Source organism: Echinococcus granulosus (genome assembly GCF_000524195.1).
Source record: "Echinococcus granulosus chromosome Unknown EG_S00260, whole genome shotgun sequence".
Lineage (NCBI taxonomy): Eukaryota > Metazoa > Platyhelminthes > Cestoda > Cyclophyllidea > Taeniidae > Echinococcus > Echinococcus granulosus.
In genome coordinates, this window is record NW_020170640.1 from 37066 (window position 1) to 49930 (window position 12865).

At 41.9% G+C, this 12865-nt stretch overlaps 2 protein-coding genes across 2 annotated transcripts; one reads left to right on the forward strand and one right to left on the reverse strand. All coding sequences in view use genetic code 11, as the record gives it.

Annotated features, from left to right (window-relative positions):
* Window positions 1-4819: 4819 nt before the first annotated feature.
* Window positions 4820-7612, reverse strand: EGR_10737 (hypothetical protein; the record flags this gene model as incomplete). The annotated part of the gene is made up of 3 exons (XM_024499986.1): window positions 4820-4916; window positions 7240-7376; window positions 7427-7612. 3 exons carry the CDS (start codon window positions 7610-7612, stop codon window positions 4820-4822), a joined length of 420 nt encoding a protein of 139 aa, XP_024345605.1.
* A 3356-nt stretch (window positions 7613-10968) lies between these two features.
* Window positions 10969-12371, forward strand: EGR_10738 (hypothetical protein; the record flags this gene model as incomplete). Its single annotated transcript, XM_024499987.1, has 2 exons — window positions 10969-11059; window positions 12253-12371. 2 exons carry the CDS (start codon window positions 10969-10971, stop codon window positions 12369-12371), a joined length of 210 nt encoding a protein of 69 aa, XP_024345606.1.
* Between the last annotated feature and the right edge of the window lie 494 nt (window positions 12372-12865).

Here is a 12865-nt window from a genome sequence, read left to right on the forward strand (position 1 = left end):
CAGCCCATCTTTGCGTCGACAATAAAAAACATTGCGATTATCCAGTTGCAAGATACGTCTAAGTAAAACCGGAGTTTTAGACTTAATAGAAGGAAGGCGCAAATTGCACTGTACCTTAGGCACATACTTCTTTTACATTTGATCACTATCTCGGTGTTTATTTAATGCCCGGAAAACATGGTCCGGAGCAGAACAAGTTGGCATCACCTTTTAATAATTCTAGAAGGGTTTGTTTCACCTCGTTATTGGTGCCCAAACTGATCAAATTTCAAAGGGCTTGTTCCCCGAACTGACTGGACATCCATGACTAGGTAGTTGTTGCACGCTATACCTTTGTTTTCGTAGGAATGATTGCTGTGCTGTACTTGTAATACGTTGGTTGTTTGCTTAACGGTCGGTCTTGGTAAGGGGTTACTTTGTCTTAGCTGATGTACCTTGCTGAGTGGGCTGGCCTTCGGGCCATTCCAGAAGCCCTACTACCTACCGTATATCGAATGTGTATGTTCTGTCAAAGTAGTAGGTCTTCTTTTGTCTTTAGGGAAGTCTAGGGGCACTACATACCTTGCCGTGATGCAGGCGGGAGCGGAACCCTCACATCAATGAACGCCAGGGACGAACATACACTTGACCTATCACCCTTGCTACATTAACGTCAATCAAATATCATTATTTACAGCAAACTAGTATGCCATCATCGTAGCGCACTACGTTTGAAGGCTCCTATCAAGACGAGTGGATGTGCGTGGAGTCAAGGGCTTCGTTGACAAGCACAGGGGATTTGGTTTCATCACTTCACGTCAGACATTATGCAGGTGGGCGAGCTTGCAAGCATGCACTAGCATTAATTATTATCATCCTTATGGATGGTGCCTCTGTGGCTGCAACGAATCATGACCTATGCGCCGACTATTGGTAGTCGTAAGAGGTCCTGGGAAACAAGGCATCAGGAACGGGTACGATCCTCCTATCTCATGTCATTTTGTTTACCTCTCCCATTTATTCATCACAACCGCTAATAGGTTCAGGCAAAAAGGTTATGCAGAGTTCAACGTTAGCTCCAATTATGGAACGTTTCATATTTTGGATATTTCATATTTTTGAATTGAAACACTTTTCTAAAAGCACATTAAACAGATGGAATTTGAGATGGACTTCTCTCAAATGAAAGATGGTTATTAAAGGATACTGATCTGAAATTTGGTAGATCTAAATCTAAGTAAGTTAGATTGAAAAACAGGGATTAATTCTTACCTCCAAGAAGATGCACTCATCCGCCAGTGGTTATTGTTTTCACCCACGAAACAATAAAATCCGTACACATAAGTAGTTTCGCGTGACCTGTCCAAAGTTCCACACAAAAAGAGAGAGTACGATTAATACAACATCACATGACTAGTTGACTTAATGAATCAAAACACCTCTGCTTACATTGTTAGGAAAACTCAATTCCGTGTGATCTTGTACACACCCACCATTGATGATGGCACTACAGAAATCAGTTGGTCGGTCCAGTGGAACGCTTGCATGCAGAAAATAACAGACTGACAGTGTCAAATCCATTGTCGCAAAATTTATATTCAATCGTGTCTTAAGCAGAAGCAAAATTACTCGGAATAACTAAAATTTAATTCATTTTTGACCAGAAAGAGAGAGGGAAGTCTATGAAACGACTTTTACGCATCTCTGTAACTGATTCCGTTGGAGCTTTTTTTCCAATGGCCTACTTAATAACGGTGCTTAGGTGTTGTCAATAGTGGGGATTTTTTGATATTTTGATTAATTGATTAGCCTTTCCTTTTGGTTTTGTGGACACTTAAGGCTCCACCTTTGTACTTCCACCAAAGGTAGGCCTTCCGCGCTAAGCCAATAGGCGCCAGCCCTTCCTTACGTCGGCATTACACATTCTGTCCTAGTATTATGACTTCTTTTGTCTTCAGAATAGACAGGAAGTACAAAGTTGGCGGCAAAGTAAAGCGAATCCGATCCTTGAGGGCAACTACCTTGATAAAATTACTGGATGATAAACCTTACCGTCATGAAGGAGGGGCATATGCTGAGGTTGGAAGAATCTCTGAAGGGTTAAAATGACGCCTACCTTGGACAACTACCTAGTCCCGTGTTCTCCAGGAAGGACATTAAAAAGAGCAGCGACACTGGCCGTAAACTATCTGGAATAGTTCGGTACGGAGCAGTTTACGCTATCTGTATAAAGATGCCAATCAAGTAAAGATGCATTACCTTCACCTATCTACTAGATGGTTATTCCCCAAAGAGATGTATGGTTGAACAGCACTGAAGAGAGAACAGAGTGACAAGGAGAAAGAGGTTCAAATAATTTATCCCCACTAGATTATTTGTAATCCTGTTCTTAGTTAAATGACTCTGCTCTTAGGCTAGTGATGGCCTCCTCATTCCCCCTGCCCTCACTACAGTTCCCAAACGGGGCAAAACTTTAGATCCAGCACAATTCCCAAGAGTGATCAGTGACGCTGAGGTCGCATCTCTTCTCAACTGCACGCCAATTGGATGTCCCGCTAGCCTGCTTTGTAGCTGTTTCCTTGCAGCACTGACTACGTTGTGATGGCCGACGAGGAGCAACGTAGTAAATTAATTATCGGTTCAGGCCTTCGTTTGGCATCGGGAGTACCAATGGACATGGCCGTTGTGTTTCCGTCCGGCGGAATTGCAGTATCAAACAACTCGTCTGGAATTCTCAATGCGCTACATCTTGGTTGTTTTGACTTAGAATATTTGTGAAACAATTCTTATATTTAGGATTAAAAAGCTAAACTTCCAATCAAGCCATCATTCGAAATGTTGCAAAACCTACCTTGACAGCATTAATTTGCTTTAAATTACTGGTGTGTAGGACCAAGACCAATATATCTCGATGATGTAGTGTTAATCGTATTTTGAACGATACCTAATGGTAATTGCTTGGACTAACTAATCTACATGTAGTGATTCGATTCTTGTTTCATTTTATGCTTGGTTGCTCGGCATTTATCTATTCAGAAGGTTATACCTTACCTCGGAAAAATGATTCTGCAGCCGCCATGCTAGTATGGTTCATCACGATTTTGAAAAGGCCACGACACACGGCAGTGGTGGCTACTCCAAGTGGACCCGCTTGAAAATAAAAAATGTCCCAATTGCTTTGCTTGCTTAGCAGACTTTAGGGCCACAGGAGGAAGATATCTGCTATAGGTGGCTGGTTTTGAGGAGGCTCACTTCTGAAGACCACAAAAGAGCGCCTACTTTTAGTAGTTAAGGGAGTCTGTTCGTCTTCAGGAAGGCAATCAGCAGGTGTGGCAATGGCGGGCTGCAATAATTTCTGCTGACCTCAGTACTTATCAGGAAAGGTTATAAAACCCCTCCACGTCTCTTGAAAGCGAATAAGAGCATAATAGATAGCTACCCAATAATGAGACCAAAAAAAACAGAACGGGCAAAGTAGGGCGGAATATTGACCTAAGACGGATTAGAACAAGATGTCTTAAAACTTGGCGCAGATTTAAAGCAAGGTTTCTGTGACTGAGGGCTGGACTGAACGATATTGTAGCAAAGCATCAGCCAGCCCTGGACAGGAGGAAATCAGTGGGTAGATTTCATACAATCTGCGTGGTAAAGAGCCCAAAATTGTAGGCACAGCCTGAGCTGCATACTTGGTGAATGTGATAGTAATAACACGAGAAGACACCTCCACAATGCCCAGTTGTTTCAATCCAGAAATTTACACTTGCACCCTATCATTGGCCTCCTGTTTAGAGTTTAAAAGGAAGCAAGCAAATTAAAGTCCATCTACAGGCCTTCGTAATCACACATACTGCTATTTAAATAAGAATTTCCTGTTAATTAATTACAGGTTAAAGAATAACTGTATGTTTACGAGAATAAGACAGGATGAGTACAACATTGAAAGTAAAATGTTTAAAACTTCAGCTTAAAATTCACAATTTTTGACAAATTTGTCAAATCTCTCCCATTATTAATCTGTGTTAATCCCAGACTCGTGATACAATCCAATGACCCCAGCCCAGTGACCCACACGACGCGTGCGTCTCCCAAGTCGCCTCAATCCAAGCCAACCTGTGCACAGGTGAGTTAAACAAACATGACGCTCATTTCTACGTGGTGTCCACTGCAAGCATTGGTTGCTCCTTTTCCCCTCAAACATGGAAGCCTGTCGGTCAGACGAGGCCAGTTATGTGGACCACTTTGGCCACTGATGTGTGCATGTGAGTGTGCATGCATGTGAGTGTGGAGTGTGTGTGGGTGCAGTGTATGAGGTGGTTAATGCCAAATAACCGAATACTGCGTATGTCAGTGTGAATATGCTAATGCAATCACAGATGATGGGGATTGTGGTGAGCAGTTGTAATGGTATGTGATGGAATACACATTCCCCTGACAATCACAATCCCATCCATCTCCTCGATGCGTAGGTTCATCGTCAATTGGGAGGTAGTTTGTAGTTTGCTGGAGAGGCATAGTGTTGCAGTGAAACGTGCCTCATGGATTGAATAGAATCAGCGCTAACAGAATGTGGTGTGTGAATTGCGTTGTGTACGCCACGAGACATGGCAATGGCGCACGCGGCTGAGTGCCACACCCAACGGCAAAACTGGGAGGGTAACAAGTGACTAACACTGACACTTGATATGCAAGATAGTGAAGGAAGTTGCCTTAGTGATATCGTAGGTGTAGTTTGATCCGAACAAAATAATTTCCATAGAAATATTCCATTTCCAAAAGACATTTGATCAAATATATGAAATTTCCAGAGGAAAAGTTCGCATGGCTTTGTGCCAAAATAACCTCAATGGAGAGTATGAACCGATTTCAATTTCCTTTCACACCTAATGGAAAGAAAAACAGGTAGAACAAATGCTGGTAAATTAGACCAATTAATTGAGCTATTTTGATTAATAAAAAATCGAGCTGTGAGCTAACGGATTTGGCTGCCATTTATCGGTGAAAGTGAGGACTGGGAGGCTAAAGGGCACGGATCCCAGAAGAGTTGCTAAGGTAGACATTTGGTGTCTTGATATTTTCTTTATCAGGGTGGATTTTCCTAGTGGGGTGTACCTTTCTGGCTATGCCTACAGCTTCTCAATCCTTCTGTACCTTAGTAGTAGAACTTCAGGTTATTACGATTTATTGCAGTATCAAAAAAAAAACTTAGACACCGCATAATCGGCAGAAAAAATTGGTCACGACCCAAAAAGTATAAATACCCAAACTTCCGTGTCTGATTATTAGGATTTGGCATTGAAGAAGCTGGAAGCCTACCGCAGGTGATTAAATATGTCACGATTCCCGAAAGAAGAGTTCATACGACGTCTGCCATTTACGATTACTCCAATCTCTTAATTTGTAAGGGGCCCAATAAAAATTGAAGAAGTATTAGACTTGGACTATTCTAAAAGTTTATTCTGAAGATGTCAATGACGGTTATGTGTAGATAGTAATTATGTGAACCAACGGTACCTCCTCTACTTCCCTACCAGCTGAATGGAACCCGATAGACTGCTAAACGCTGAAGTTAACCAAGTGAGAACAAGGAGGTAAGGGGGAATCAAAATAGAAAACCAACTCAATGAAGCTATTTTAGTCATTGTCTTTTATTTAATAGCACTGATTTTCAGCCAATAAAGTGTAATCATTGAGGAGCATCATCCAGTTTTTAGCAGCATGAATTTAGTTATTTTTACTACCCCAATATTGTTTCCCATTAGGATGGATTTCAGGATACAATACAGTTTGACTTAGAGGTCAAACATATTCTTCTTCATACAAAATTCAACGAATTCAGCCGATGGAGAAGTCCACCAAGGCTAGTGTCGAGGCCGGCGCTCCCAAGAAATAGGGAGCTACGTAATAATTTAAGAACCCTTTTGTCTATTTGTTTAACTGCGCAAACTATTGAGGCTTTGTAGGATATCTTTCCGCCTGAAAGCGTAAACCTCAGAAATTTGCCGGTCTCCCAAATAGCCAAGGTTCCTATTCTTTCTTATAAGTGGATAGCCAGAAAGGTTGTACTACTGTGTCACCTTCTATGATATGAATGCCTTGGACTGGTATATTATGGACGTCATTAAGAGATAGGACAAAAAAACACGAATATGATGCCAAGGCCTCACTGTTGCTCACCGATTAGGTCAACATTACGACCAGCATTATTCAAAACCCACTTAGAAAGGCCTGTGGACATGTCGTATGCAATAACAGAGAGGTAGAATATGTTAATATCAACTTTATTGAACCGTCTTTCTTCCGAATAGTGTATACCATATTTCTAAATCATGCACCAACTTAGGAATATTTCCACCAGTTTCGGCGTTTTTTCCCTATAAGAGAACCGGCATATTTATATGAAAATTAATTACATGCTACTGTAATTACTTAAAGTTTGCTCTGTTCTCTGCGGTGCATAGATGGACGTGGCCATTGCACAGGTCTCAAGGATTCTCGTTAGAACGTCAAAAGGCAGGTGGTTCCAAAGCGAACTAACGGATGTGAAAGACTGGTAAAATTGCTGCCCACCACCGGTATGGAGGGTATAGCAAAATCGTATGTCCTAGTGGCCTGTCTTCGCGTATAGCCTCTTGACAATAGGCGTTCTTTTAGGCTACCACCTCTTGGGATGTCTTCTTGAATGTCTCAAATCATTGCAAATGTATGAAGAGAGGCTGTCAAGATCAGCGAAGTCAAGTTGAAAAACCGGAGCGTTATACGGTGATTTTTCATTGCCATTATGAGGCTTTTGACTGGATAGTGGAAGAGCCTATTTTGTCACCTATACGTGGGCGAAGTTCTGCTTCAAACATTTTCCCCAGTGTGATAGTATCGTGTTTTTTAAAAAAAATTTGTGGAAAGCGAGGCCATAAAATAAAATGTCCAATAAAAATATCTCCTTGTGCACAAGATTGCACCCTTAACGATACCTTGTTGCTTATGTGTTATGCCCGGTTTCATTGATATAGGACATTTCGAAGTCATTAGCATTAGCTATTATTTTTAGACCATTTTATGAGGTTGACTCTGAATTAGTTGCATAGACGTTGCAAAGCATTACAGGTCTAGAAAATCTTCCTATCACCGTGGGTGATGCCAAAATTCGACAGAGTGGGAAGATCTGCAAAATAATGCCCAACAATTAGGGCAAGAAATTGCTCTTTAAAATATAGTCGAATAATGAGATAAATGCAAAATTTCGCACGATCAGTCTAAATTTACTTTTCAAAAAGTACTAAACTCTGATACAACTCAGAGAATGTAATTTCTCTTCCCCCACTTTGATCTTTAATGGGTGTATATGCATGTGAGAATGAGAACAAGAGGACGCAATTTTTTTGTATTACTGATTCCACATACTAAGCAAAAGTCGAAAAATAAGTAGGTTTTAACTTTGTTGCATGACTACTTTTAGGCCAGTGTTTTGACCACTAACTATGGACATAAGTGAAGTCCTGCACTTCCCCTCTTCTTTTAATACATTTCCCAAACAAGACAAAAACTCAGATTTGTTAGGAGGTATCAGTGATGTAGCTTTCAAATATCGTCTAAACTGCAAAGCACATTCAACGACTGGTACTGCAGGTTTGTGCATGCTCTTCTTACAACACTAAATGTGCTGTGATGGCCGACAAGGGAAATTGACAAAGGGGGTGCCCAAATAATGCTCAAGAGGAGAGGGGCTATGAGCTACTTTAATTGTTTACTTAACTCTCAGTTTTGGGGGTAACGACCCACTTTGAATCCGTACACAGCCAGAGAGCATGGCCTCCGGGGCATCTCCGTGGCCCCCAATCCCTCCAGTACGTCGACAATACATATTCTACTTAAGTAGTATGCATTTTTGGGGAGCTAAATGTCATTCGTAAACTACTCACAAGTAGACTAAAATATCTGTCCCAATAAGAAATATATTTTCACTGGAAATATGCTATACAATAGTAAGATATCTTAAAATTTATTATGAAAAAACGAAAACAGTCTACCATTCTTATCTCACACTGCCGAAAGTGGATTTAGATTTTTAGGTGTAAATCGTGTAAAAATCAAGATTGGAATGCCAGCTAATAGTCATGCGATGCAGTGAATACATTTCGACATCCTAGTCCAAATTTAAATCAGGGGGAAATGCTTACTTTACTTCAGAGACAATAGACACCAGACGATGAATGCCCTACCCTTCGCTGGATGCTCCTTTGTACATGGACTTAGATGTGCTTATCCTTGTACAATTATGAATAAATTTGGTTTATGGTCTTGTGGAGCCTTATCTTTTATTACTGTTGATTGACTGAATAGTATCTCGTGTTTTAAGCAGAAAATTTTAAAGAAGTCAACTGTCTATTTTAGTAGCTCCCAAAATAGTTGTAGGTAGTACGTCTTTCTCCCTCTCAAATCTTACAAACTTTCCAAAATTAATGTTCTACGACTCTGGCGAAGGGCAAACCTCTAATCTAATGCATCTTCAGAAGTGGAGGGGGTAAGCTGTAGGCCTCGTTTAGTGACTTCTCTAAGGGGACTAGGTATATAAGTACTCGAGGATATAATGAAAAGACAAAAAAGATTAATGAGCTGATGTTAGATTTCATATTTTTGTTCCCTGATAAAATATTTAACTTATGTTGGTTTTCTTCCACCTCAGTGGAAACATCAACCACTTTTCAAAGGCACGCATGTCTGTTTAGTTAGCACTTCATTATCAGCTGTCATTTGAACACGTTTGATTAATAGATGATGGATGTGCTTCAACCCATTCTGACGACTATGCATTATTGAACGTGTTTTCTTGTTACTCATTTTAGTAAAACTGGAAAAAGTCGTGGTTTTAAGGTATTCACCGTTCAACCGACATTGTGAATCATCAGTGTGGGATGGCATTATAATTAGAGGTACTGTTGTACGATAGACTGCCGCCTACATTGGTCTGCATGTGGTCCAACCGCACTGATAGATGCCGACTCACGTGACGAGAGCACTAGCTTTATGGATATGAAAATAAAAAGTAAATTTCTCCTCTGGTGGCATTAAAAAATCACCGATCCTGTTGAATCCTAAAAACCCAATACTCCCTCTTGGATACATCTACTATCCATACAAAACACACCTCTTTCTGTCCTTACCTCAAACCACTGTTAAGTGATTACCCCAAAAAAAGCTCCACACCAACTCAGCGGTTCAAACGATTTCGTGGGTTCATTCACTAAAATGTCAGGTGAGTCCCACATGACACTGCTCGGGCGAAGTGCACAGGCATGCAAGACTAATTTTTTTTGACACGAAACCAACACCCAGTTTCATTCTGTGGACGGTGATGTTGTGAAGAAATGAAAATGATTTCGGTCTGTCACATGACACTGTTTTCCACATTTGCTTTTGAGGGAGAACTACATTGAAGCAGGTGATTAATCTTGAGGCCATTCCTCTTAACGTCCACAGCGATGGAGTCCTCCCCTCCCGCATGACGTCTGCATAGATGCTAGCTTAAATACACAAGAGGGGCATGAGTTGCTGGAAGAAATGTAGCAATTTCTAGATGAAATCTACACGTGGAGTGAAGAGAGTGTAGTCAAATTTAGAAGAATTTAGAGGCTTGCAAGAAAGTGTTCAAAAATGGAGTCGTATGAAGGCGGATCGCACCACCTCCCGACTCCTCACTGCACAAGCAGTCCTTCAAAGAGGATGATACCGCGACAATACTACACACTGCCAGAATGTCTGGTGGTGTGCCCTTTTAAGGCCACCAACAGGCGACGCATGTGGGATGATTAATTGCAGCTGCAGTGGCTCGGCCATCAGGTTGACAGGCATGGGAGTAAGTGGGGGCATGTGTGTGTGTGTGTGCGTGCGTACAGTTCAAAGTGAAGTGGTGAAAGCAACTTCCCCGTACATGACGACGAAGACGTCGAGTCCATGTGCATCTAATCATCTCCACAGAAGCCTTTTTGCGAAGTGCGCTGTGATGAAGGCACACTCGGTAGCTGTAAACGAGGACTTTTGACTGACTTGACTGTAGCAGGGGAGATGGGTCGGTCAAGCGTCTGTACGACAGTGGCGTTCTTTGACGTGAGAGTTGCATTCCCTCCCACAGCACAGCACGGCACGCCATAGTATAGCATATCGAACAATCCTATCAATGTTGAGGTAGTACGTGTTACTGGATGCCTGATCGGCGCTTAACTAATATGTAGTGCGATTATTTAAGCGATTAGTTTGACCATGATGGCGGTAAATAAGGACGGTTCACGAACAGGTGCCACTGGGGAATTCTGGCACACCACAGCCACCTAGATATGCGGGCTGGTCTACTCCTTTTACTATGCAAGCACTTCACTTTCTGTAGATATTTAATACCATCGCTTTTTCGTGTGACATTCCATTCTCGTTATTTCTATTAACAATTTTAAGGCTTTCTGGAAGGTCTTCAAAATAAATTTGACTTCTTCGGGAAAGGCGAGGGTGTATTCAATGAGTTCTGTGAAATAAATGCCCGTTCTTGTGGTCTAAAAGGTTCCACTGGTGGGTAGAATCGCCTACTGAGAACACTGCGATGGACCGTGCTGAACACGTCACACCATACGATTGAACTCCTATTCAAGTATAACACTTCAACGGGCTTTCACGAAAAGCTTCACCAGTAGTTGTAGCATCAATCACCTTTAACAGTACCATGGATTGTTAACAAGCTCTGATGAAAAAAGAAGTTAGGAAAATTAGGTCAGACATTTCGCATACTCACATTTACGTGGATTAGCTACTGCGAATTGCAGTTGATCTTGTTGCCTTGAAACTAGGCCCATCTCAGCACGAATTTGTCGTGCCATTCCACATTGCCAAATCATGGAGTGGGTCAATTTGTAGTCCCTTCTTTTCGCCAGTGGAAAATGCTCACAGTTACTCAAGAATTAAATGTCTTCTACTAAGGAAACAGAATGAACAAGAACACATTACTCAATGAGACAAGCGTGCATTCGTTATTTGATTACAATGCCGGTGATAAAAGCCGTTGTTGAGTGTTTTCTGGGTTCATTCACTAAAATGTCAGGTGAGTCCCACATGACACTGCTCGGGCGAAGTGCACAGGCATGCAAGACTAATTTTTTTTGACACGAAACCAACACCCAGTTTCATTCTGTGGACGGTGATGTTGTGAAGAAATGAAAATGATTTCGGTCTGTCACATGACACTGTTTTCCACATTTGCTTTTGAGGGAGAACTACATTGAAGCAGGTGATTAATCTTGAGGCCATTCCTCTTAACGTCCACAGCGATGGAGTCCTCCCCTCCCGCATGACGTCTGCATAGATGCTAGCTTAAATACACAAGAGGGGCATGAGTTGCTGGAAGAAATGTAGCAATTTCTAGATGAAATCTACACGTGGAGTGAAGAGAGTGTAGTCAAATTTAGAAGAATTTAGAGGCTTGCAAGAAAGTGTTCAAAAATGGAGTCGTATGAAGGCGGATCGCACCACCTCCCGACTCCTCACTGCACAAGCAGTCCTTCAAAGAGGATGATACCGCGACAATACTACACACTGCCAGAATGTCTGGTGGTGTGCCCTTTTAAGGCCACCAACAGGCGACGCATGTGGGATGATTAATTGCAGCTGCAGTGGCTCGGCCATCAGGTTGACAGGCATGGGAGTAAGTGGGGGCATGTGTGTGTGTGTGTGCGTGCGTACAGTTCAAAGTGAAGTGGTGAAAGCAACTTCCCCGTACATGACGACGAAGACGTCGAGTCCATGTGCATCTAATCATCTCCACAGAAGCCTTTTTGCGAAGTGCGCTGTGATGAAGGCACACTCGGTAGCTGTAAACGAGGACTTTTGACTGACTTGACTGTAGCAGGGGAGATGGGTCGGTCAAGCGTCTGTACGACAGTGGCGTTCTTTGACGTGAGAGTTGCATTCCCTCCCACAGCACAGCACGGCACGCCATAGTATAGCATATCGAACAATCCTATCAATGTTGAGGTAGTACGTGTTACTGGATGCCTGATCGGCGCTTAACTAATATGTAGTGCGATTATTTAAGCGATTAGTTTGACCATGATGGCGGTAAATAAGGACGGTTCACGAACAGGTGCCACTGGGGAATTCTGGCACACCACAGCCACCTAGATATGCGGGCTGGTCTACTCCTTTTACTATGCAAGCACTTCACTTTCTGTAGATATTTAATACCATCGCTTTTTCGTGTGACATTCCATTCTCGTTATTTCTATTAACAATTTTAAGGCTTTCTGGAAGGTCTTCAAAATAAATTTGACTTCTTCGGGAAAGGCGAGGGTGTATTCAATGAGTTCTGTGAAATAAATGCCCGTTCTTGTGGTCTAAAAGGTTCCACTGGTGGGTAGAATCGCCTACTGAGAACACTGCGATGGACCGTGCTGAACACGTCACACCATACGATTGAACTCCTATTCAAGTATAACACTTCAACGGGCTTTCACGAAAAGCTTCACCAGTAGTTGTAGCATCAATCACCTTTAACAGTACCATGGATTGTTAACAAGCTCTGATGAAAAAAGAAGTTAGGAAAATTAGGTCAGACATTTCGCATACTCACATTTACGTGGATTAGCTACTGCGAATTGCAGTTGATCTTGTTGCCTTGAAACTAGGCCCATCTCAGCACGAATTTGTCGTGCCATTCCACATTGCCAAATCATGGAGTGGGTCAATTTGTAGTCCCTTCTTTTCGCCAGTGGAAAATGCTCACAGTTACTCAAGAATTAAATGTCTTCTACTAAGGAAACAGAATGAACAAGAACACATTACTCAATGAGACAAGCGTGCATTCGTTATTTGATTACAATGCCGGTGATAAAAGCCGTTGTTGAGTGTTTTC